At 51.0% G+C, this 26,336-nt stretch overlaps 2 protein-coding genes across 16 annotated transcripts in view; one reads left to right on the forward strand and one right to left on the reverse strand.

Moving 5' to 3' along the window:
* Positions 1-1,393: 1,393 nt before the first annotated feature.
* FBXL22 (F-box and leucine rich repeat protein 22) lies at positions 1,394-5,806 on the forward strand. Its single transcript, XM_032417032.1, has 2 exons — positions 1,394-2,098; positions 5,114-5,806. Exons 1-2 carry the CDS (start codon positions 1,764-1,766, stop codon positions 5,448-5,450), a joined length of 672 nt encoding a protein of 223 aa, XP_032272923.1. The 5' UTR covers positions 1,394-1,763; the 3' UTR covers positions 5,451-5,806.
* A 5,931-nt stretch (positions 5,807-11,737) lies between these two features.
* The window catches only part of HERC1 (HECT and RLD domain containing E3 ubiquitin protein ligase family member 1), a 188,049-nt gene continuing 173,450 nt past the window's right edge, over positions 11,738-26,336 (reverse strand). For all 15 annotated transcript variants that reach the window (XM_032417640.1, XM_032417641.1, XM_032417652.1 and 12 more), the window contains 9 exons: positions 25,141-25,279; positions 22,363-22,532; positions 21,161-21,330; positions 20,516-20,681; positions 19,616-19,692; positions 18,593-18,845; positions 17,782-17,934; positions 14,994-15,299; positions 11,738-12,376 (listed from right to left, as the gene is read on the reverse strand). In XM_032417640.1, the coding sequence (XP_032273531.1) occupies positions 12,191-12,376; positions 14,994-15,299; positions 17,782-17,934; positions 18,593-18,845; positions 19,616-19,692; positions 20,516-20,681; positions 21,161-21,330; positions 22,363-22,532; positions 25,141-25,279 (1,620 nt within the window). In that variant the 3' untranslated portion in view covers positions 11,738-12,190. The remainder of the gene's footprint in view (positions 12,377-14,993; positions 15,300-17,781; positions 17,935-18,592; positions 18,846-19,615; positions 19,693-20,515; positions 20,682-21,160; positions 21,331-22,362; positions 22,533-25,140; positions 25,280-26,336) is intronic.

A 26,336-nucleotide genomic window follows, 5' to 3' on the forward strand; every position in this document is an offset into this window, starting at 1 on the left:
TCCGTGGGGAGCCTCGACGGGCCACGAGGACGGCCCAGTGGCCAGCCTTTTACGAAGCTGAAAGAACTGTCCGTTTCCAGAGGTCAGCACACTGAAGAGTACTGGCTTGGGTAGGATTTGCGAGGAAAAGTGGAGATAATGCGGCTTTGTGCCGTGCGCCCTTTGGGCGAGTGCAGCGAGTGCAGCGAGAGCCCGAGAGGGGCGGCAGCTGTCAGCCGGCGAACCACTAACATAATTAGTCCGCGGTATTAGAGTAGCTAGTTACCCTTTCCCTAAGAACTGCATCCGTTAGCTGGGTCTTGGTGGATGTTGTTTTTAAGACAAGACACCCCTTCCCCCTCGGCATTGCTGGGGTAACCAAGCACCAGGACGCGGAGCCTGGTGTCTCAGAGTTGGCTAGAATGGCTGCTCTTTCTGAGCTGCGCTGTGCTTTTGAAGGCAAAGCTGCACCAGGAATGACCAAGCCTTAGTTCCAGAAGAGGGTCCAACACAGCTGCTTCATCCGCCTGACTCCACACAACTGCACGCAAAGTATTCCTTTCCTTCCAACCCCAACAAATGGGAGAATGAACAAAGGTAACCACTTGGGTGGTGTCCCCTGCCTCACTGCCGCAGACAGTGCAGCCCTTCCTGTCAGCAGCCCCCGAACCAGCACACACAGCTGCCAGTTCACAGCAGCACAGTCACAGTAGGATCTGGGGTGGGCCTGGGAGGGAAGCAGGGTTAGAAAAACGATCCACGCGGTGAGAAATCTCAGTTACTTCAGGAAAGGAGAACTTAAAAGAGAGAAGACCTCCAGGCAGCCTGCCTAGGCGACGATCCCTCCCAGTGAGCGGACCGAAGGCTTTCACAAAGACGGTGGTGTCTGGCTGGCTTAAAGGGCAAGCTGAGACTCAAACACTTTAAGCTAAAACTGTTTCAAGCAGTTTTGTACTAAGAGCCCCCTCATCCATCCTGACGTTTTGGGAAATACAAACGAGATACAACAGGGCACGTAATTGGGAAAATGTTAAGATGTAAAGCCAAGTAAACTTAAGCTTAACATGTTACGCATATACACACAGAAGAACCTTGGAGAGCTAAGCTACTTAAGATAAATCTTTATGCAACAACTCGGTAAAAACAGAGCCAGCTGGGAGGCCGAGGAAATCCCTTTGCCTGGCACAGGGCAGCAGGGTCTGAAGGTAGTTGGGCCAAGCTCGCAAACCATCACCACTGAGCGAAGATCACAGGGAAAGGGGCCTTACCACGGCTTCAGCTTACAGCTTTGAACACAAAACTGTCACCCTTCGCTCTTTATAAACAACAACTCCTATTAGGAGTGGAGCAGAAGACTCACACATACATATTCGAGAATGGAAACAGATCCAATTTATAATCAGGGTCCCTCCCAGTGAGCAGACTGCAGGCCCAGACAGGTGGTCTGGCCGGCCACCTCCAATGAAAATGCCTTGGGAAAAGCCAAAAGAGCTCTCTGCTAAGCACCACTGTCAGCTAAAAGGGAAAGAAATCCCTTTTAAGGAAGCTATTTAACTTCAATAGGCTGCTTTTCTGCCAGGATTTTCAATTTCTCTGAACTTGAGCCGAACCACAGACTGCCGCACGTATGTCTGGATCCTGGCTCCCCCCGCCCTGTTCTCAGAGCTTCAGCACCAGTTGTTAGCCAAAAATAAACACCATTCCTCAACCATATATGTCCACCAGCCCAGAGCCGGGCAGGAGGAGGAGAAGGAGGAGGAAGGTCAGGTCCCCGGGTGCACACCATGCACATCACCCAGCTCAACCGGGAGTGCCTGCTGCACCTCTTCTCCTTCCTGGACAAGGACAGCAGGAAGAACCTGGCCAGGACCTGCCCCCAGCTCCAGGACGTGTTTGAGGACCCCGCACTCTGGCCCCTGCTGCACTTTCGATCCCTCCTAGAGCTCAAGAAGGACAACTTCCTCCTGAGCCCGGCCCTCAGGAGCCTCTCCATCTGCTGGTACTCCAGCCGCGTGCAGGTGTGCAGCATTGAGGACTGGCTCAAGAGCGCCTTCCAGAGGAGCATCTGCAGCCGCCACGAGAGCCTGGTCAATGATTTCCTCCTCCAGGTGTGCGACAGGTAGGCCACCTCCTGAGCCGCGGGCTTTGCGGGAGGTGGGGGGTGTGTCTGGCTCCCACAGCCCTAGGAGGCTTGGAGGGGGGGCGGGGAAGAGCAAATTACAAGACCAAGATGCCTCCATCTTGGGGAGCCTCAAACTAGGCCCAAGGCAGACCATCCAGGCCTGTCCACAGCACAGTCCCTAGAGAAGGCATACAGACATGGGAGTGGGGGTGTGTGTGGGGGGGTCTTCCTCCTCTTAGCCTCCCAGGTCCTGGAGCTGCTGCTGCTGCTGCGAACAGGAAGACTGGGCTTCAGCTGTCGCTGTCCTTCGGGCAGCTGTCCTCCCTAGCAGCCGTCAAGGTGGCCTGGCTGGGCCTGGATTTTCAAAGTCAGGCCCTGGGAAAGGTTCCTAGATTCAGCCATCAGCTTACCCCTCCGCTGTCCTCCTAGCAAACAAACTCCAGGGCCTGTGGAACGCAGCTAAGGAAGGACAGCTAGGGTACTCTGGGTTAGCTGAACCAAGCCAGACTCCAGGAGGAGGGGTGGTGATATTGAAGAATGGTTTCCTCATTAGAGTATTAGTTATCTCACTGTACCCCTAAGGGAGGGTGTTTTAGCCAAATTTTTCAGATGAGCAAATCAAAGTTTTGAGAGGTCATGTGATCTACAGTCTAGGATTGCCAGATTTTAGAAAATAAAAATTCAAGACATCCAGTTAAATTGGAATTTTGAATAGACAAAATAATTTTTTGGCCTAAGTACGTCCCAAATACATCCTGTATTTGATCGGTCAACTCTACCCCGTGTAGAGAGGCTAAGCCACAGGCGCCCCCCCGGGGTCCCAGCCTCCTGCCTAGGGCAGCCCATGCAAGCGGACTTCTGCTGCCAGCCTCTCGCTGAGCCTCAACTGACCGGTCCCGTCCTGCCTTTGAGGAAAAGCACCTCTTGGTTACTAACAAACTAGGCTCAGCCAGTTTGCTGCCACCCAGGTTTAACAGCTGCTGTTTGCCAGCCCTGTGACCGGCATGGAAGGAAACAGAGTGGTGGCCCCGCCTTGCCTTTTTTTTTTTTTTTTAAAGGCAGTCAGAAGAAAACAAGATGGACTTGGTTGGGCCCTGCAGGGATGAGGCCATTTTGGTGGGTTTAACAAGGCACAGAAATCAGACTGGAGTGATGTATGTGGGAGGGGCAGGCCTGCTCTGAAGTTGTTCCATTCCTGCCGCAAGAGCATTTAATTTCCCACATCAGCAAGTGTGGAGTGGCCCTCTCATGTCACCATCTGGGTGCAGCAAGGGGCCCCAGTGTCACAAAAAGAACAAAGGGCTTGGCGGTAAGGGTTCTGTGCTGAGTCTCCCAGGTCTGCTACTGTCCAACCATGGGATCCCAGACCAGTTATTTAAATCCAACCTAATTTCTTCATCTGTCAAATGGGCTAAATCACCCGTCTCACAGGCTAAGAGGATTAATGATACAGTGCACCGGCCCACAGTAGGTACTGAGAACATCCATGAGATCTGGTTCTTTAGCGATCCGCTCTTGGCAGTGGGAGACAGCGGAGGATGGCGGGAAAGGAGTCGGCTCTTTCTCTGGTTTGTTCCTACATCAGGATTATGCTAAAGGTTCTTAGAACAAAAGGGACCACTCAACACCTTTGGGGCTTAAACACCTAATCGTCATCATCACCCTAGAGCTAACAATTTCTCCCACTTGTCAAATGAGGACTAGCACAGTTCAGACATTTGTCCTGGGTCAGAGAGCAAATAAGTCACAGGCAAGTTACCTGAGCCCTCTGGGCCAGTTTCCTCATTCACAAAACAGGGTGCAGAGGGTTTGATATGAAGACTGAAGAAGCCATATGAACTTGGGGAAGATGGAATGGGCTGTGTGTGTGAAATGTGCCCCTTCCCCAGGCACGAGGGAGCCGGGCTAGCCCAGGCAGGTGCAGTGAAGGGGTTAAGGGGAAAGCTGATGGGGAAAGGGAAAGCCCCCATCAAGACCCCAGCTCCCTCTGGCTACTGGGAGCCAAGACCCCTGCCCACAAGACAGGTCCTTCTTGACTGCAAGCAGTCTGATCCTGTGCTCCCAGGAAAACTGAGTTACAACTGCCTGTAGAAGGCCCTGTGCAGGCTCTTTACACCCCAAATCTTGATCTTCACCGACTGGTAGCATTATTCCCTCCCTGCTGTGCACCCATACACACAGAGGGAAACGGAAGCTCAAGTGAGTGACTCAGCCAAGGTCACACCGAAATAAGCCAAATCTAACTTTGCTCAAGATCTTTTTCTCCAGCAAATGCTGGTAAGGTTGGGGCAGAGGAGCCTCCAAACTTTTGGTATGAGTGGCCCTGACTGTACCCACCTCAGACCCGGTTCTAGACCTCTTCCAGGCTGGCATCCCAGTGGGCATGCAAGAACTGTCCCAGTTAACTGAGCACAAACCAGGGGTCTAGAACCCAGAGCCAGGCATACTCAGAGCTATGCCCCGACCCCAGCCTCAAGGGTTCAACAGCGCCTGTCCCTAAGCCACCCCATAGGAAACCCTTGCTCCCACCTGACTGACCGTCCTGCCAGGAGCATCAGGGCCTCAGCTTGAAGCCAGACTGGAGTGGTCACCATGCATCTTTTCCCGCACCCCCACCCCCCAAAGCAACAGGCCTGGAGAGAACCAAAAACACCTAGAGTTGTCCTCCTGGACCCTGCATCCCCCCCCTACCCACAGCAGGACCAGCGGCAGCTCAGGAAGCTAAGAGCCCACGCAGATTAAGGTCTGGTGGAGTGCAGAGGCAGAAAGAGTAGGGGAAAGGGGACAGAAACCCTGGTTCTGACCCAGGCCGCGTCATCGCAGGCCAGTTCCTTAAACGGGCTGAGCCCGGTTCACTTCCTTGCCCACAATACACGAAGTCATGCCGCGAGTCCCAGGGCGGTCAGGGAGCTACCGGGCCGGGGGCTGCTCCAGGGAGGGGCGGGGCGCGGGGCGGACGCCAACCGTACCCGCCGTGGGCCCCGACCTGGGGCCACCGCGATCTCTCCGCAGGTGCCCCAACCTGGCGTCCGTCACGCTTTCAGGCTGCGGCCACGTCACCGACGACTGCCTGGCGCGCCTGCTGCGCTGCTGCCCGCGCCTGCGCGCGCTGCGCCTGGAGAACTGCGCGCGCGTCACCAACCGCACGCTGGCTGCCGTGGCGGCGCACGGGCGCGCGCTGCAGACGCTGCACGTGGACTTCTGCCGCAACGTGAGCGCGGCCGGCCTGCGCCGCCTGCGCGCCGCGTGCCCGCGCCTGGCGCTGCGGGCCGAGCACAGCGCAGCCATGATCCCGGACCAGCTTCCGAGCGCGCCCGGCACGGCCCCTCGCAAGCTGCTGCCGCGCTAGGCCGACCACGCCGGGGCACGACACCCAGCCAAGGGCCCCGGGCGGAAAGAGCGACCTGGCTTCCAACCCCAGCCCCTCCACCTCCCAGACTGTCGCCACATCTCTGAACCTCAGCGTCCTTGTCTGCAAAACGGGGACACTAATGCCTACCTCACATTACGGTTTTACGCACCGGAGTGCGAGATTAGCCGGATGCTGGGAAAACACTCGGCTAGCCCTCACTGAACACCAGCATCTAACCCGACGCCTTTCCGCCCCGGGTCCTCCGCCACTCGCTGTCCGCAGCAGGGAAGAGGCCCACACCATCCCCTGGGACTGCGACCGCCGTCGGGGGCCGAAATAACCCCCATGGGCAGGCGTGGCCACCCGGTAGAGCGCGGGCGCAGGCGGGGCGCGCGCAGGCGCCGTGGGGACGGGGCGGGGCGACCCGAGCGGCCGAACGAGTGCCGCAAGCTCGCCCCGCGGCCGTGCGTGGCCCAGGCTCCCCGCGAGTGTGGCCGCCCGTGACACCAGTGGGCGGGAGGAGGGGGAAAGCCGGAACTCACAGCCGGAGAGAGCCCCCCAGCCCGCCACCGCGGCCCCTGCTGTCCGCGCCTTCGCTCGGCGCTCGGGCCCCCCCCCCACGATTCTAGAAAATTCGCTGGTCGATATGATTCTGAACATAAGCCACATAGTTATCCTAATTTTCTACCGTTCTCGTATCACAGAGACAGAAGAAAGCATCTGGAAAACCCTAAGTAAAGACTTGAAAACGAAAGCAGCAGCCCTGATTAAGTCCTTTGATAATGAAACCACTAGAGGCGCATACAAAGTTAAATTTTTACCTGCTGGATTTGCTCAACGTGGGCACACACCTGGACTTCAGTTTCAGAGCTTTAGTCACTGATGTCCCACCTTTAGCCGCCAAAGTATAGGCTCCCGGCCCCGCAGCAGCCTCCTGGTCCCAGGTACACGGTGAGAACTTGGGTAAGAGGGGAAGGCAGGGAGCACAGCGGGCTGGTGGGCCATGCTCACGCTCCAGCTCCGCCCAGCACCAGCTGGGACCTGGTTCCTTAAGTCACCTGAGGCCAGGTGTTTCTTGTCTGAGAAAGCGGATCTGGACCCCTACTCACCTGTTGCCCAATATTGGGGAACCAGCAAGGAAAAAAGAGAAATTACAATATTTTCTCTAGTAGGAGAAGAGACAGTAAATACTTGGTATCTAAGAAGCTTATAAGGCTACGGTGGGGGCGGGGGATGGGGAGCACCAGGTAAGGGGATAACTGGCAATTGCTGGGGAAGGCTTGGGGAGGGGGAAAGCGACCTAAAAGGGCTGACCAATGTGAGCCTCGCCACGTGAAGTGAGGCAGGGCGCCGAGGGGCATCTGGCAGGAAAATAGTGCAGGCGCAGGGAATGATAGCTCGTGCGAGGGCTCCAGAGCAGGGGCCTGGCCTGCGAGCTGGGGGCCAGGAGAGCAGTGTGGCGGGAGCAGAGTAAGGGGGAAAGGGGAGCAGGAGAGATCAGAGAACTAGGGATGTGGGTGGCTGTAGAGGCCTCACAGGTTACTCTGAGCATGAAACGGGAGCTGGAGCGCCCCCACGCCAACCTACCCCCAGCAGGAGCCAGGGTCCCAAGCAGAGATGATCGCCAGGTGAGGGCCGGAGGGGCTGAAATTTCTCCAGGCAGAACCTGGGGTGGGGCAAGCAGCAACCCACCCCATCCCAACCCCTCCAGGGCCTGCTGGAGGCCTCACTTGCTGTCCCCGGCCCCTTGTTGGGCCAGCGCTGGGCCCAGAAGCAGGTGGGTGTTGGCACTGAGGCCCGGCCTGGCACAATCCCTCACCCCTGTGTGGGGGGAGAGCCAGCCCCCTCAGGCTGTCAGCTGCAGGGGAACGGGAGGACCCCACTTCCTCTGGGTGATTTTCCAGTTTACCCACCATAGCTCTGGACTCTGGAAAGAGGTCTTGCGGGGATTTTATTTTCCCACTACTGCAAACGGTGTTGAAAAAACGCTTAGGCTTCCAGGGGGGAAAATGTTTATTTAAAACAGCACCACTTAGGGACGCCTGGGTGGCTCAGTTGTTAAGCGTCTGCCTTTGGCTCAGGTCATGATCCCGGGGTCCTGGGATCGAGCCCCGCATCGGGCTCCCTGCTCCTCGGGAAGCCTGCTTCTCCCTCTCCCACTCCCCCTGCTTGTGTTCCCTCTCTCGCTGTCTCTCTCTGTCAAATAAATAAATAAAATCTTAAAAAAAACCAGCACCACTTAAACCCCAGGGCTTTGCTTTCATTATTTCTGATAAGCCTGAATTGCCAGCAGGTCCTGTTTGCCCTGAGCTGATGGTTTAGTGTGGGGGACAATAGAGTCCTAGTTTCTGTCTCTCCTCTGACTGAGAGCCAGTCAGCCTTCTCCAAACCTCAGCTTTTAAATCTGTGTATTGGGATCGCTGGAGGAATCTTGCTTGCAGGGTTCTAGTAAGGATTAACACGTGTTCGTAAAGCCGAAGTCACTGCAAGTTCAGCTCAAATAGGGTAACCTGAGGCCCCTTTCCTTTTCCCCATGGAAGCTTTTTCTTTTTTTTTTTTTTTAAAGATTTTATTTATTTATTTGACAGAGACACAGCGAGAGAGGGAACACAAGCAGGGGGAGTGGGAGAGGGAGTAGCAGGCTTCCCGCGGGCTCTCCGATGCGGGGCTCGATCCCAGGACTCTGGGATCATGACCTGAGCGGAAGGCAGACGCTTAACGACTGAGCCACCCAGGCGCACCGCCCATGGAAGCTCTTTTATAAACGACGGCTAACTTCCCTGGCAAAGCCTCTGGTGCCCAGTAACCCTCCACATACCGAGGCTCTAGCGATCACAGACCTAAAGCCGCGCTGACAGCCGCGTCCAACACTGTTTCTAGAGCTTGAATTGGGCCTCGCCCCCTCCGGGGCGCTTTGGGTCCCTGAACCAAGGGCCATCCGAGGTACACGGGAAGGCAGGCCCTGATGAGACCCAGGGCTCTCCACTCCGCCTTCTAACAGATGCTGTTCACATCACTGGGCACCGAGCAGAGCCCTGGACAGAACACAGTGCCCGGCTTCCCCAGAAACCGTGCTCGACGGCTTCTCTCAGATCCGCGGAGAACAAGGGGCATCCACAGACTCATTCATCTGGGGTTGTGGGGGGCCTCGAGGGCTCTGCAGCGCTGCCATCCATCACTTCTGACAGGTTATGACCTCTTGGCGCCTTAGTTTAGCTCTAAATAGGGCCAGTCCCTTCTCTGTGACACCCCGATGAGATGATGCCTCAGTGTACTGTGTCTGGAAGGTGTCCTCACATCCGTGGCAGCCTAGAAAAGCCAAGTGCCTGGCAGAACCCACGAGGCCTGGGTACCGGGAAGAAGCACGCTGGGTCCGTAAGGGGGTGATCCAGGAACACCCGACGGAGGACTGACCCCAGCTCCCACAGGGTCTAACTGTGGGTGGGGTGCTCCTTCCGGCAGGCACAGTTCGGCAAAGGCAGAGTCGGAAAGCCCAAGGCAAGCCCAGGGAAGCCAGGGGGAGATGGGAGCCCGTGTTCCAAAGCCACTTGAAAATGGCGTGGAGGTTACCTGTGTCCTCACGGCCTCTATTAGAACAGTCTACAAACTTTCCCTAGCTCCTGAATGCTCGATGCGCTCTCAGTTTTGGCCAAGGCAGCCAATGGCCACAGAGAGGAAAAGCTAGGGGGAGGGTGCAGAACCTCAGCCCCAGGGCAGGACGGTGCTCCCTGGTGGGAGGCCGGCGTCGGTCACCACATCGTGCTGGTGAGCCTGCGCAGGAAGCTCAGTACCAGCAGAGACCGGAGCCACATGCTCCCAGGTCAGGGGCTCGGGTCACTCCTTGGGAGGCGGAGCCTGTTGGCGGGACGCGGGGCTGTGAGGCTTGTCTTACAGGGACACGCTGGCCCGCTTCTGCACAGGCTGAGTGTCTGGAGGGGACTCAGCTCCCTCGGGTCCACCATCGTCAGCAGGTGTGCTGACAGGAAGCAGGGCTCCCAGCTCTAGCCTGTACACACCTGTGATCCAGCACCTTCCCTCTCCCGACCTCAGATTCGTGGTCTGTAAGAGAGGTCACCTGACACCCTAGCTCTAGGATTCCTCCAGCTCTAGGGTCCACGCCTAAGGCTTGCTTTTTGCTAAAAACCAAGTTCACCAGATATAGGTTTCATCTGACTGGCTGTGCTGGGCAAAGGCCACGAAGTGGGGAGGCCCAGAACAAAGCTGCCCCTGGGAAATCCTACATCTTAAAGGCGGGGGGTCCAAGTTCTCTGGGGGCTCTTTAAGGGTCATAAAAACTGCAAGGATTTAGCTGAATGATCCAGCAAACAAAACAACTGCCCAAGTCTCCCCAGAGGGGCTGAAAATGAATTAGGGAAAATAAACACCTGTGCCGGGCCCTTTCAGCCCCTCGGACCAGGGATTCACGCCTCCCTCTCTCCCCCAGGGCTTCTAAAAGAGAATGAAGAAAAAGGACAGGTTTCCAGTAAAGAAATGGCATCTGTTATAAAATCAAGGTGTCTGCGCAGATTTTCCTTGCAGGGTCAGACCTCCTGAGAAGCCTGACAGGTGGGGCCTGGAACCATGAGCACCAGCCTGCTGGGGTACCTTTGCCCCTCAGTGCAGAGCCAAACATGGCAGCAGAGGCCAGAGCCTCTCAAAGGTTGAGGCATTATTTTTATTTAAAATAATTTCTGAGGGGCGCCTGGGTGGCTCAGTCGGTTAAGCGTCTGCCCTCGGCTCAGGTCATGATCCCAGGGTCCTGGGCTCGAGCCCCACATCTGGCTCCTTGCTCATGGGGAGCCTCCTTCTCCATCTCCCTCTCCCCCTGGCTATGCTCTCTCTTTCTCTCAAATAAATAAATAAAAACTTAAATTCTGAGACTGCAGATGTATCCTTTAGCTCAGCACACCCTCAGCCCAGCCCAGCAAGAAGGAAAAGCCACTAGTTACCAAGAACCAGCCCAGAAGGCTCTAAGAGAGCCCTCGCTTGGCATTGTCCAGGATCTCAGCAGCACACAGAGGCCTCCCTCCTCTTAGGTCCCTTCCGGCCCAGAGGGCAGTGTGCCTTCCCACCCCAGAGTGAGTGCCTCGAGCCCAGAGCCCCTCACCGCTCCTACTGACTGAGCTCTCACATCAAGTATTGAAGGTTCCTCTTTGCCCAGAACCCCTGTGGCTTCCCAGAAGCTGTTGTCTCTCCCTCTGAGACCCAATTCCAACTGAAGCCTCTTTTCAATAAAACTAAGCCTCTTTCCAAGTAATAATAGGCATTCTCACTGGGAAAGATCTATGTACCACAAACCGTATCTGTCTTCCAATTTCTCTCTGAAAACACGTATTTTCTATCTTCCTTGTGAAAAACAACTGCCTGCAAAGCTCCCCATCTGGCACCTCATTTGAGCAGGCTGTCAGCCTGACCCAGTCCCTGAAGTACACGGGAAGCAGCTGTGGCAAGAACTGGCTGTCGACGAAGACACACCACCCAAAGGCCTTGCCCTCTTCCTGTTCCCACTCCCAGCAGCCAGAGCCTTCACAGCTGCTCTCACCATGGCCCTTTCTTCCAGAACCACACACTCACTCTGACACGCCTGGACAAACGAGCACATTGCCCAGGGCCCTCAAGGGCTGGGTTCAAGCACCAAGAGTGGGACCCCTCCCCCGGCCCCCTGAACAACTCTCCACCATCCACCATTCAAGGATATGAAAGCCACTCATTGGTTCTCATATTACTTTGCACACTCACTCGCTCGTTCTCCTGGTCACTCACTCGTGCACGCTGAGTGCCTACCAGCAACGGCAGCCCTGCCGCACCCCACGCCCTTCCTGCAGAGACACGCCACCGTCGACCTCCCTGCTCTTTACGCCCACCGCTGGTTCCTCACAGGCAGCACTGGAATCATGCTCCTCTGGTTAGCTTCCTCCTTGCCTGGTGGAGCTGCACCCCGCACTAGGTCTCCCAGGGCTACTCAGGACAGGCTCTTAATAGCAGGTTACACTCAAAACCCAGCTGCAGAGGAGGAGGAAGGGGGCTGCTGAGGGGATGGGCCACGGGGCTGATGCAAGGGCCTTGCAGTGAGGGAACGAAGTGTAGGACACCCGGGATGACAGAATAAATGAAAGGAGGGGCTTCCCGCTCTCTGGAGCTGCTCTGTCATCTCCACGCAAAGCTCACTCTCAGTGTGAAGGACTCTTTCTGATGGGTCAAAACGCCGTCAGAGTGAGACTAGCCCGAAAGCTCGTTCTTTCTCAGTCAGAAGCTCCACTGGAGGTAACAAAAGCAGCCCACGCTCTGGTTCCTGAATTGGCTTTATTTCTCTGCATAAGGAACCCTGCACAGGCAATTCAAATTAAAACAAAATAAATATATGAATATTCATGTAAAACTGTCCTTTCTAATGAACAATTATACACAATGTACAATTTCATGTTCACTGGGTGGATTTACAAAAATGTACCATTCCCAACTAAAAATGCACCAAAATGGTTCCATGCAAACTTATCAAAAGTGACCAAAAATGTGGAGGGAAAAACCTGACTGAGAGCACTTCGTCTTTTTTTTTGTACAATCACAGAAAAATAAAAACATCTAATTTCTTTGTTACATTTAGAGTAACTAAATGTGGCCACTGTTTATAATGTCGGTTTATGTTCCTAAACATCTATGTAGTTACCATAAAAGTGTGTCCACGTGAAATTGGAAGTGAGCATTACTGAGAAAAGGGGCGGCGGCCCCGCGCGCGGTCAGTAGTCGGTGTCCGAGCCCTCGGCGTTGTCCACGTTCCGCGAGAGCATGTAGTTGTCCATGTCGATGGAGCGACAGTTGTTGATGGCATAGCGCAGGCGCTCGGCCATGACCAGCTGGCTCGAGTACGGGGGCAGCCGCAGCTGGAAGAAGCAGGTCTGTGAGGTAGGCAGACTGTCGTAAGGCTGTGGAGAGAGCGACCCGCAGCTGTGACTGCAGCATCGGGATGTCCCGGGGGGGCAGGGAACCCGGTACCACCCCCCCCAAATCAGGAAAGCACTTCTCCCAGCCTTCCAGATGGGCTCCACGGACAGGAGTGCAGGGCCGACTCGAGGGGAAGGAGACCCCGGGCTGTGGTGGAAGGAACGTGGGCTCTGGGGTTTTCTGGCAAACATGCTTCCTTGCTCTCCTCACCGCCCCCCTGGTCCGGTGTGCAAAGCGCGAGCAAGTTCTGCCCGGCAGGACTACGTGGGAGAACAGGCTTTGTACCCGGCCTGCCACGGAGGGGCCGCCAACAGAGCCCGCTCCCTTCCACCGGGAGGGTGCAGACCCGGAGCTGGGGCACGGAGCCCCCAAGAGCCGGCGAAACGGAAAGAACACCTGGGATGGAGCCCCTGCACGCCTCCACCCTTCCCCGTCCCTCCTCGCGTCCCTCCCCGCGGACCTTCTGCTGCCTCGGCTGCCGTGGCTGCCGGCACACAGCTCACATGAGGAAGGAGCAGTGAACTAAATCCTAGTCCGTCCATTAAATGGACAGTGACACAGTCACTTAAAATGATAATCATGATCGCTAGCAGCAGCAAAGTGCTCAGGACAGACTGAGCCAAACACAGCACACAAACACCACAGGCATGCCACGGAGGTGGGAGGTGGGGGGGCTGCTACGGCAGCGGGGGGCATATGTTCCCTGGCCCTCCCTGCAAATGGCGCCATCTTCCACACTCTCTGTAATGACAGTAACAATAGTACGATAGTACGTTTTTACATTTTAAAATAAAGGGACTTGCCCTTTCTTTCTTGCTCAACTCCTTGAAACCCTCCCCCTCCTCCTTGGAGCCCTACACCTGGCGAGTGCCATTTCAAAGGGGTGGGAGCAGGAGGGCGTGGAGGGCCTAGAAGCCTAACAGGGCTCGAGCCAGTGAGGACACAGAAAACTCAAATGCAGGAACAGCACAACTAGCAAAGACACTGAAGGGCCATGTCAACAGGTGCCTCTGATTTGGAAGGTGGAGCAAGGGTCTAAAAGTCACAAAGGAGGGACCCACCGTGGTCAGTTTTCTGAGGCTCAAAAGCCTCAGGCAGGGGATTAGTGGTGGATTAACTCCTGGGATGGCAGGGGTAGCCTGGGACAGACAGAAGGCAAGGGTTTTTTCCAGAGCTGAATAGAATCAAACTGTTGCCTCCACCCATCTCTCTCTGAAGCAACAAAACAGATTTACAACTTATAGTTTCTGGCAAGTCATGTAGAAAATTTATGGAAAGGCTCTTTTCATAGCCCTTCCTGTGCGTGGCCTCTCCGGCAAGCCTAGCCCAGGAGTGGAGCCCAGGCGGGCAGCTTCAGGAGGCAGCGGGGGAGGGATGGCTCTGGCTACAGCAACCTCCAGGAATAGTTACTGGAAAAACACCAGAAAGGCAGATGCTGAGACTGGCAGGAAGAGTCCTTGTGTGAAGAGGCCCTACTTTCCTTACTGTTTCTAGAATAAACACCACAGGCCCTGCTCGGAGGACTTCCCAGCTCTTGGGCGGTTGGGGAAGGAAAGAGAGAAAGAGAACACAAACACTTCTAACTTAATGCTGGGTTCAAGGAATGTACCAAGTGTCCTGGAGGTGGACAGAAGGAGATCTAAGTCTGCCCTCGGGAATGGTCAGGGGCAGCAGGAAAGCATCCAAGAGGGCTTCCTGGAGGAGATGACACTGGTGTTGGGCCTAAAGGATGAGTAAGTACTTGCCAGGCATAGATGAAAAGGGGTGTGAAGGAGAACTTACTAAAGCAGAGGGACCAGCCTACACAAAGGCACAGAAGTTTAGAAACAGCATGGTGTGTCGGGAAAAAAAGGCAAGCGGTCTGTTCTGGCCAGAACACAGTATGTGTTAAGAGGGGCCATCGGAAAGCTGGGGCAGAGACCAGACTGGAGATATTTAAGGCCACTGAAGCAGTCAGCACTCATTCTGGAGTCAACGCAGGGGGCCCCTCCCAGTCTGAAAGGAGAGTGACGTGGTCAGATGGGTGCATGAGAAAGAGGTGTCCGGCAGCAGTGTGCGCTGCAGCTTCTAAGCCCTTTCCTTCCTCGGCCGTCCGGCACCACGGCAGCTGCGCTGGGGCTCTGCAGCTGGGCCTTTTCACCTACCAGGCCGCACAGAAGCGGCCTGCCTGCTCCATGACACACGCGGCACGAGCAGCCGCGGGGCACGCGCACCAGGGGACAGTCAGTATCTTCGTGAAAACACACAAGACCACGTCCCAGTGCACAAGTCACACGATGAAAAGGCACAGGAAATAAGAGGCAGAGGCAGCATGACGAGCCCTCTGCCAAGCTGAGCTTTCACTCAGGAAGGTCCTGGGGGATTTATCAAAGGTTGCTGGTTGCAGTGTGCTTTCTACAGCCAGTTAGGGCTTTTTTTCACTCAAGTTATGTTTCTGAACAAGTTTTTCTGCTTGATTTTTTTTTAAGTCTGGAAATCCCAAACATTAAGCCTGAACTGGCAGGCCTACTCGAGGGTCACAGTGCGGTTTTCCCAACAGGCAAGCGGCCAGCAAGCAGTGGGGCAGACATGACGAGGAAGGCCGAGTAGCTTACTTACCCTATCAACCTTCATGATTTGAAATCTCTGAGAAATGTCAGCAGTGTTGGCCGGGAGTCGAGATCTTCCAGACACAAACCTCATGAAAAGCACGCGCTCCTCATTGGAGAACTCCTCCAGCGTGTGCCAGAACCACTGCACCAGCTGGTGCTGCTCATCTACCTCCCGGTACCGCACCACTTTCTTCAGGACTTCCACGGAGATCTCGGGCATCCCACACACCATCTGCTCCAGCTGCTTGGCCGTCAGGAGCGACAGCAGCGGCACAGGAACGATCCAGGACATCCCTTCTCGGACGGCAGCTACCTGCTCCCGGGAGAGGTCGCGTATCAGACACGTGTCTGCAGACTGGGTGCCTCCCACCTGCTCATCCGGTCCCCAAACCCTCTACTTGTCCCCCAGAACTCCAAGCGCACATGGCCCACTCCCCTGGCCGCTGACCCTTTGTCCGAGCTTCTCCCTGCCTATGGGACTTGTACACTCCTTCCGGTCCCAGGTCAAGTCAATTGAGAAGCCTGACCTCTGCCCCCACAAAACTCAGCCCACCCCCCACCCCCCGGTGTCACCCGCACTCACTCATATCCCTAAGCACGTGTGGCTGCGCACTGTCACACTGGGCTCTGTGGGCTACTCGGGCTCATCGGCAGGGTAAGAAGCCCCTAGAGGACGTGTCTAGCTTCTACTGTTTTTGTCATTCATATTTTTCTTTCGAAAAGAGTTATATCCTTTTGGTAAAACTTATTTGTGCTCATTGTAAGAAAAAAAAGTTAGAAAAGTACAAAGAAGAAAGTAAAACTAGCAAGGCCTCCTGTAGGAAGGCAGTAGGAAGGATAGAGCATTTAATCGGGAGACTTGGGGTCTGAATCCCAGCTCCACCTCTTCTTTTACTTTAATTTTCTCATCTGAGAAATGAGGCAAATACCTGCTGCTCACATGACTACGATGAGAATTCTCCATGTAAGTAGCTGTGACGTGCTGCTTCCTTCTCCTAGCCCGGGGCTGAGAACAGGTCCGCTGGGGTGCTGAGGGGAAGCTGCCAGAGGCTACCCACAGTCTGCTTCAAAAACACCCCAAGGTTGTGCAGCAATGCACACCCTACACACAGACTCATTGCTGTTCAGGACTTGCTCATAAATACTTCTTCGCTCTTGGCCAACTCAGAACCATCAATGACAAAAAGGAAAAGGAAAAAGCCCGAAGACCCAAGCAGGAGCCACACCATGGGGAAGGCCCTGGGGCTGTGACTGGTACCAGGGTGTCCTGCCGGGGGCCAGGGAACAGGACTGGCCGTGAGGGCAGTCTGGATGGGCATTAAAGGGAAGACCCCAGCACAAGCTGTCATGACTGACAGAATACAAACCAAAAGCTGTCTGGAAAAAAATGAGGCTGAAGTATGGGGCCAGCTGCCTGGCTGGGAACAAATGGGGACAGCTATGGGAAGAACACTGGGTTCCAAGAGGAAGAAGTCCTCACTCCTGAGAAAGGAACAAAGCCACAGCAGAGCTGAGCTGGCAGAGAGTGGGGGGCCAATCTGACCTGAAGAGCCTAGACCCCACAGTTCAACCTGGTTTGGGACCCTAGCTTTGCCTCGGGCACTTCACGTCATTTCTCCGACTCAGTGCTTTCTCCTGTGAGATGGTGATGGCAATCCTTCCGTCACAGAGTAACTGAAGGAAAAACTGCACATGAGGCAGCCTGGCCCCACACCTGGCACGCAGGAGGCAGTCAATGTATTTTTAGTCAGTTATTTACCCAGAGGATTAAAATTCTGAACAACTAGAGACAAACCCTAAGCCCTGGCTGTGTAAACAGCATTGCCCACAGGACCTGCCCTCACTAAGGGATAACAGTTTTCTGACTGGACTCGAGCCAAAGCCAGAGTCAAAGAAGGAACCAGGAGGGAAGGCCCAGAATATATATACTTCAAATTACTACATAGCCTTTGAGCCTCAGTCTAGCTCTCAAGAAGACCCTAGCGTATTCTGCAAATAAAGTATTACTAAAGTGGCTATTAAGGACTGTATAACCAAGAAACCATTTTTGGACAAAATGTTCATTTCTTGGGGGGATGTTCATTTCTTTGGTCACTCATCACATTCTCATCGTTTATTATTAAATGCTTACTACATGTCAGCACAGAACAAGGATATTTAGGAGATACACACACACACACACACACACACACAAACATATATACATAATATAATGCAATAATTGAAGAAACAAGATCCAAACTCTGTGACCTAGTTCTTAGACCACAACAAAGAAGTACTGTGGTATCTTGAGAAATTTCTAAGTAACAAAAAAGATTTCTACAGGCTACGGACCTGGAGGAAAGCTGGTCTGTGGAAGAGAGGTATTTTCAGCTGGGTCCTGAAGGGACTTCAGCAGGAGGGAGAAAGAAGCGCTCATGTGGGATTGCAAGACCAGTGTTTAGGGGTTTATTCGCATGGGCCTTGACTGACCCAACTCGAGTGGGGACCCTGAGTTGGGGACATTAAGAGATGAAGACAAACAAAACTGAGGATGAGTGAGAAGGCAGGGTCTAAAGGCCTGGTTGAGAGCTTGGCCTCAATCCAACCAGTGACCAATTTAGAGCTGTCCTAAGGCCTTGAGTAAGGAGACAGGAAACCCAGAGGTAAGGCCTGAAAAGTCTCTGAACAGGGGCTGAAAGACAGATACAAACTAACTGACATGGTAGTTCATATACCCAAATTCAGCAGTAACCAGTTAGCTCTTGTTTGAAGACAACTGCAAACATTCGCATACATGTCACATTTCAGCTCACCTGTCGGTCCATCTCATGAAGTCGATATTCAATGGCCCTCTCCACATACTCCTTCCTGTTGGAAAATGTCAGTGGGATACTATTTCCACCTGGAATTATGGGAACCATTTTGCCATCAGCGCTCTGGCCAACAAAAGAATCAAGAGGAATCATCTAAGAAGAAAAAAAAATTTTTTTTTTTACTAAAAAAAAGTATATTACACACAAATATAGCAAAACAGTAACAACATTAAGAATTTTAGGGATAGGGTGGCGCAGCCGGTTAAGCATCTGACTCTTGGTTTTAGCTCTGGTCCTGATCTCAGGGTTAAGGGATCGAGCCCAGCATCAGGTTCCGCACTCAGTACAGAATCTGCTTGGGATTCTCTCTCTCCCTCCACTCCTCCCACTCGTACTTGCTCTCTCTCTCCCTCTCTCATATAAATAAATCTTAACGATAAAAACGAGGAATCGAGGTAGCTAACCATGCCACTTGGTCAGAAGGAAATGTGCTGACTCATCTGGCTGTAGTTAACAATTTCTTTGTCCTCAAACCAGGTTTGCCGAACTCTGGTCACCCCAGGCCTCCTCTCCAACTGGGTTCCCTTGCTTGTCCATTCTAGCAGAGAGTGGACCGAAGAGGAAGGAGCAGAAGCTGGGTGCTGGTGCCAATTCTACCCATGAGCATCTTTTTAAACCTCTGGGGCTGAGCTGCTAGTCAGCAATGGGACATGCCATCAGTCAATCAGACAGCAAGGGGAAGACCAGATCTGAGTTTTCCACAGAAAAATTCTAGTCAATACCAGCAGAACATGGACTGGCCAAGATTTACCTCATGGAAACTTTCCTCGGTAATCCCACTGTCTTCAATGTGAAGAATGCTATTGAGGGTCTGCACGTAGAGCAGATCCACCTCCTCCAGGTCTTCCAGGCTGAGTGGGACACAGCACAGCTGCTTCCACACCAGAGGGGCCAGGTGGAGGTCCAGAGGCTTCTTTGTGCGAATGGCAACCCCCATTAAAATTCCCAAGAACTTAAACTGCATTAAGTGTTCATCAAGGCAGGCGGAGGGGTTAAAAAGGAACCTACAAAATTAAAGGAAATACTTCAAATAAAACTGTCCTCATTTCTACTGGAAGTAAGTTATCAGACAGGTACAGCATTTGTCCAGACCTGTGCTGTTCAATATGGTAGTCATTTGCCAGATGTGGCTACTCAAATTAATTAAATAAAATTTAATGGAGTTCTTCAGTGACTCTAACCACATTCTGAGTGCCCAACAGGCACACAGGCCCAGTGGACAGCACAGGGACCATATTTTGAATTATTTTCAGAAGAACCATAAAAGAGCAATTGCATGGTCCATTAGTCCCTGAGCTACCTGCTCCAGGATGCCCTATTTCCTAAAATCATTTCATTTTATTATTTATAACTCCATGAAGCAGGATCCAAAATTCAAGGTTTGGCAAATATAGGCATAACACAGAACTGCTAATATTAAGTGCTGTGACTTGATGAATTAATGAATTTTGATGCAGAAAATTCTTCGCAGGGAGGCCATGAGGGCCTTCAGAAACATAAATAAGTCAGGTTTCATTATCAAGTCTGGGTTTCTCCTACCCCTCAATATTATCATTGAGTTGGTCCCATAATAGAGTCATGATGGAAGTGCCTCAGTTTCCTTATCTGTGAAAAGGGAGTAATAAGAGTCCCCAGTCCTTTGGGTTCTAATGAGGATTCGATGGGATAATATGTGTAAAGCCCTTAGAGCAGTGCATGGCACAGAGTAAGCGCTCAGTAAGTGAGCTATCATTATTACTGTAGATAATCGATAAGCACCTGATGACTGCCTTACCTATCCCGGTTGTAGCCCACTTCTGCGGTAGCATTGGGAGAGGGTATAAGAAGGTCAACGATACCAGTTTCAAGTTCCTGTAAAAGAAAGAACAATTTTTTGAGAAATGACAATCAAATGCATCAAGAGAACAAACTAGTTACATTAAAGATCATACTGAAAAGAGATTATTTTGAGGAATTTATGATGTTATGTGACAACTGGCCATCTCTATAATTTTTGTGGCTTTAATTTAAAGTGAAATTACAAACGTCCCCCTTGTAGAAAACATCCTGTAGTATGCAGAACTAAGATAAGAAAGTCAATCCAGGGCAGGAGTTGGGGTATCTGTGAGCAGGGTATAGTGATATTCAAAAAGACCCAACAAATAATAGGCAAAAGTTATTTTAGTCACAGGATTTATTAGAAAAATCCTGCTACCGGCAAAGCGGGAAGTGTCAGAGTTGACCTGGAAAGCACAGTTGCCACTTTAGATATCAAATAAGAACTGGTCCAAACTCAGCATTTGTTTTTCTAATTCCGCTAGAGCCTGGCAGTTCTACTTCATTCTAAAAGCACCAGAATTAATCAGAGCACATGGATGGTCCTGGATTTGTCCGTTACATAAATGTAAATATGTGTCATCATTGTTTCCTCTGCCACTATGAGAGCAGGACAGACAGCAAGTCACTGGTGGAGTCGGACACTGACATTTACCCAGTAAGGTACCTTCACAAGTCATGTCACAAGCCCTTGCTATCATTCACCTCTACATCATTAACAGCATGATTTTTATGTAAGGCTCACAAATGCATCCTTGCTACATTCATAAGAACATGTCAGACAGAGTAGTCACTGGAAATGGTAAAACAGCCACCACCTGAACAGATGACTCAGCAGGGGGACACCGCATGAATATACCTGGCACATCTCTGTGATAGTATCATCAAACACTCCCCCAGCGTCGTCAGCCCCTTCTCCAACCAGCTTCACCTTCCACGCTCGCGAGGGCAGACGGAGGTCTGATGCATTCAGTTTAACTACTTGTCTTGCTATTTGAACAAAGATGGGCTTACACTTCCGTCCTCTTCAAAAGAAAAGGAAAACAGAATGAAATACAACTCTCACTAACTTCCCCAAACCATCACTTGAAGGTATCTTCCCATCAGTGAGCGAACAAGCCAGCTTAACAAAGCCAGACAGTGTGCTAGGCCCACTGTGACCACACCGGGTACTAAGGTAAACACTGTTACTCTCCTAGTTTGCAACCCAGGAAGCAAAAGCTCACAGAGATTAGTTAGGAATCACATTCATCTAAAAAAGTGCTTGCTAGGGGCGCCTGGGTGGCTCAGTCGTTAAGCATCTGCCTTCAGCTCAGGTCATGATCCCAGGGCTCTGGGATCGAGCCCCGCATCAGGCTCCCGGCAAGCGGGAAGCCTGCTTCTCCTTCTCCCACTCCCCCTGCTTGTGTTCCCTCTCTCGCTGTGTCTCTCTGTGTCAAATAAATAAAATCTTAAAAAAAAAAAAGTGCTTGCTAGCTAGTGAAACATACACACATATGCTAACCTGGTTGATATCCTCTTTACAGTAATTTGAGGTCCATAGTTTTTGCCTTGAACCATGGTTTTTCCTATGGAGCGCACCATTGGGAGGGTGTAGACTCTTGGAGCTAATAAAGGCCGAAGCTGCCCCTGTACGATGCCCCACGTGCCAGCATTATAATGGGATGTACTGCTCTGTAAGAGAGGGAGCTTATCAGAGATGGTACAATCCAAGGCTTCCCAGAAAAAACAGCTTCTCACTTTTAGAACATAATTCTTTTTGGTTTAAAAGGATAAACCTGGATAGCAGTAACTATTAAAAAATATTTTTTTTCTGATAAAACATACGACTGTTATTTTTTAAAACTTGGAAAATACAGAAAAGGACCCACACACATGCACACACTGAATCCTCCATAACCTTCATGATCACTCTCATCTGTTTCCCTCCAGTTCCCTTCCATGTGTGCAGACAAACATTTCTCACATTGTTGAGAACACACTGCTTATGCGATTTTCTGCTGCTTTTCTCGCTTAAGTTTTTATCATAAACATTTCTCCCGCTAATTACAAACAGTTTTCTAACACTCTGTTTAGTGCTGCACAGTATTCTGCTGGCTGGCTGATTACCTATTTCTAACAATGATCTGTCAAATCTCTCATATACCCCATGACTGGTTACCCAAGGATTTCTAACAGTTTTACAAACTGATACACATTTTGGCAGGCATGCTGACACATTACACAAACAAACAAACATAGCCAGCTTGCTTTCTTCCTAAATCACTAGACTGTTCTATAAAGACAGTCAAATCAGCTGAATTTACTTTCTCTCCCCGACAGGATCCAGAATGCTCATTTGTGAGGCGATCAGGACGTTTCTGCACGCATCAGACTCATCTACGGAGCCACTGGGACAGTGGTGCTAACGCTTGTGTGTGCTCGAGTTTTAAAATCACATGTTGGACTTTACAGAAAATACACGCTTAGCCATTCGTATTTCCTTGAGCTCTTGACAGACCAGAACATAGAAGGAAGACTAATCTGTGTCCAGCAGCACGGTTACCAGTACCTGGACTGTTCCTAAACCAGTGGTAAAATGGAAATGGAACTGTTGCCTTTTCTACACCTCTTGGGAGCTGAGAGTAAAAAATTTTAGCCATGGAAGAATATTCCTGGGACGTGGTGAGCACGTCACAGGTAGTGCTTCCCAAGCCGACACGTTACCTGGTTGTTCGGGCTGAGGTTCAGGAGCCTCCAGGACGAGTACATGAGGTCAGAGAAGTGGTAAAGCAGCCGGAGCCGGGCCCTCGCCGTGTGGATGCTGACCTCCCTGAGCGCCCCGTACTGCGGCGGCACCGCGTCGGGCAGGCCCAGCTGCAGAGGTACGGACACACCTGCCCAGAGAGCAAGCAGACACTTGTAAAGGAGAATGCACTGCTTTCATTTTCAGTATTTTGAAAATTTTCAAACACACAGAGAAGCTAAGTATACAATGAACACCCATTCCTACCACCTAAATTCTAGAATTAATATTTGCCTATATTTGCTTCATCACGTTTATCAATTCCTCTCTCCATCAATTCATCTTTATGTTTTGATGCATATGTGTTTTTTTTTTTTAAAGATTTTTATTTATTTATTTATTTATTTGACAGAGAGAGAGACACAGTGAGAGAGGGAACACAAGCAGGGGGAGTGGGAGAGGGAGAAGCAGGCTTCCCGCTGAGCAGGGAGCCTGATGGGGGGCTCAATCCCAGGACCTGGGATCATGACCTGAGCTGAAGGCAGACGCTTAACTGACTGAGCCACCCAGGTGCCCCATATGTGTTGGTTTTTAAGACATCTTTTTTTATTTATCATTATGGAAACTTTTTTTCTCCTTTAATTTAGTTTCCCATTTAACTATGGGACTTAAATAGCTCCTTCACAAAAGAACAAAAACAGGGGCTTCTAGGTGGCTCAGTCGGTTAAGTGTCTGCCTTCCACTCAGGTCATGATCCCAGGGTCCTGGGATCAAGCCCCATACCAGGCTCCCTGCTCAGCGGGGAACCTGCTTCTCCCTCTGCCCCTCCCCCCTGCTCATGTTGTCTCTCTCGCTCTCTCTCTTTCAAATAAATAAAATCTTAAACAAAAAGAACAAAAACAAAAAACCCCAAATTCTTCCTTTTGTATTCAATAGCTGCCATCTTCATAAAACATAAGATGTGAGCCAGGACTAGGTAGGCAATTCTGGAAAATAGAAATGGGCAGCTCAGCAGTCACCTCCCACACTTACTAGGATCTGACAGAAAGTGACCATGATAGAATGAAAGCTATGGGTGCATGATTCATGAAAGCTTTGTACTACAAGTGTAAGAGCTCTGTAGAAGCCAAGACTAGAAGCAAAGACTGTACTCATCGTTCCCCTCTTATTAAAAACTTACAGAGTAAACCTACATCATTTGCCTTATTTGAATTTCATGTAAATAAAGACTTGCACAGCTCAATTCCCAGTTTATTTTTATTCCCAATTAACTTTATTAATACTATTAATAAAAGCTAACATTTATTGAGTATTTCTATGTGCTGAGCACTATTCTAAGAGCTTCATGCAAATTGTTTCATTTAATCCTATAGCTCTTTACAACAGGGGCTATTATCATCCCATTTTACAGACAAGGAAACAGAGTCTTAAGATCACTCAGCTTCTAAGAGGAGAAGCTAGGATTCGACCCAGGCAACACGGCTCCAGAATCTGGACCTTTAACCACCACACTGTAGAGCCTCTCTCCTGAAGTGGGAGTGAGATCTCTCTGTAAGATGAAGAGGACCCTGAGGACCTGAAATTGTCAGTGGGTGAGCAGCACTGCTCATTCTGGACTGTGCTAATCAGAAAACATGTCCTGCTTGTTTGGAATCTACTTGGTAGTCCTAATTTGCTCCCTTAGGGTATTTAACAGAAAAAAATCTCTATGGTGAGTCTTCCCCAAGGACTCAGAAGCAGAGGTCAGCAAAAAGGGAAGAGAATGCTGAGTTCCCAGGCACAAGGTTGCTTCAAGGAAACTCTAGTCCGACACACCAGAGAACAGTATAAAGAAAGGACTTAAGGGCCTGGGAGAGAAAAGCCCAAATGTAAAGAAATGCATAAGGAATGATAAATGTCCCACACTTGTGGGGAATGGAAGATGGATCCAATATGGAGAGTATGCAGTAGAATGTAAAGTACATAAATACACATTTTATTTTCTTTATATCCTTTTTTTTTTTAAAGATTTTATTTATTTGAGAGAGTGAGTGAGAGAGAGAGGCATAAACCAGAGGAGAGGCAGAGGGAGAAGCAGACTCCCTGCTGAGCAGGGAGCCAGATGTGGGGCTTGATCCAGGAACCCTGGGATCATGACCTGAGCCGAAGGCAGACGCTTAACCAACTGAGCCACCCAGGTGCCCCTTTATATCTTTTTGTAGCTCTACAAGGATTGTATAATAAAAAGGTAGAAACTGCCTATCAGTCCTGTTACATGCTGCAGTAATATGGCAACATTGTTTTTTTCTTTCTTTCTCTCTCTCTCTCTCTCTCTTTCTTTTTTGTTGGCTGTGCCAATGCACAGACAACATGTTTCAAATGGTTAATTGGGGTCAAGAATCTGACAAATGGTCTCAGACCTTTGAATCTTTATCATTAATAGCAGGCCTTAGAAAGCTGTGATTCATCACTTCTTTTATATATGAAAAAATACTTAGTTGCTGCTCTAAAATTATACATTTTTGCTTGCCTAAGTGATGTGTTTTCTTCTTTTGGGGTGTGTAGAGAGGAAGGGCTTTTGTGATGAAGTCTGCAGAATCACCTGCTAGGAAAGTATTTACAGTGCTGGTAGCAAGAAGAGTACTATGGTTTTGTGGGGGGGCCTGGCGGTTTCAGCATGATGCCTGATGCCTGGATGTTGTCCGAAACCGGCAAGCAGACAGTGCGGCTGGGGACCACTAAAAGAGAGGCTGCAGGAGCGCGGCTATTTCATCTCTCACCCGGTGCCCTCGGTGGGACAGGCGGCGCTGTCCAGGCAGCACTGTGGCAGCGGCCAGCTGAGATCTGCCGAACGTTCTTCCCCTGCAAAACTGTTACCAGGGTGGGTTCTCGAACGTGGTTGGTGTGGCCTAAGCCAAGCTGGGAATAAATTACAAAAACAAAGAGTCAATTAAAAAGAGGAAGAGAGGAAGTCAAGATGATGCAATCTGCCTTAGGTGGCAGCAGATATAAATAAATATCTATACCAAGCGACAGCATCAAAATAATGAAATTAATTCTAATTATCTCTATCAGAATAGTCCTCACAGCTCAGACTGTCTCCTAAAAACTTAGCTGCAACAAGGCCATTCCAAATCTAGCAGATGAGTCTTAATGACGAACACATCCTTGGATTCCACTTCTAGAGAGGAAATAACTCTTGGAAAGTTAAAAAAGTAACAGAATGATCTATAGAGCTTTTATTTAAAACACACTGATTTCCTTTTAACATGGACTGCCTGGGTAACAATAAAGAATTATAAAAACATACACAGAAGCAGATTCTCATTTCTAGATCTCTGTTCTTAGGGTGTGAGTGGGATACCCAGTGTTTCAGTGGCTAAGCAGCTCGACATCATTAGGGAGGATCATGTCAGGCCCCTGCCAGCGACCTCCCTAAGGTGTCTTCAGCAGCAACTCTCTTCTCATTAAGAAAATGTGCAACCACAATGATGAGCAGCTTCCTCACCTGTTAACATAGTGATGAGGTGACCACAGAGTCAAACTGAGGCTACTATGAGTAACAATGGAGACCTTGAACTTGAGGGCCCCTGGCTCTGTGGGCAGACAGACCCAGAGAGGATTTATGGAGGAAGGGGATGTGGCTCTGCATGCAGGGCTGAAAGCCACGGTAGCAGCAGGCATCCCAGACATCTCCCACCCAGATCTTTCCCTCCTTCATATACAGGGTAGGCTGAACATAGCAACTTCTTGAATCTTCTCTCAACCTCTCAGAGGCTCAGTTTATTCCTCTGTAGAATGGGGATGACAAGACTTCCTGCGCAAACACAAATATACTATGTATACCATACTATGTACAGTACTATGTCCTATTATTAAATATAAAAGTGTTGTTTGAGGGCGCCTGGGTGGTTCAGTTGGTTAAGCGACTGCCTTCGGCTCAGGTCATGATCCTGGAGTCCCTGGATCGAGTCCC

The sequence above is a fragment of the Phoca vitulina genome, unplaced genomic scaffold, assembly GCF_004348235.1.
Source record: "Phoca vitulina isolate PV1807 unplaced genomic scaffold, GSC_HSeal_1.0 scaffold20, whole genome shotgun sequence".
Lineage (NCBI taxonomy): Eukaryota > Metazoa > Chordata > Mammalia > Carnivora > Phocidae > Phoca > Phoca vitulina.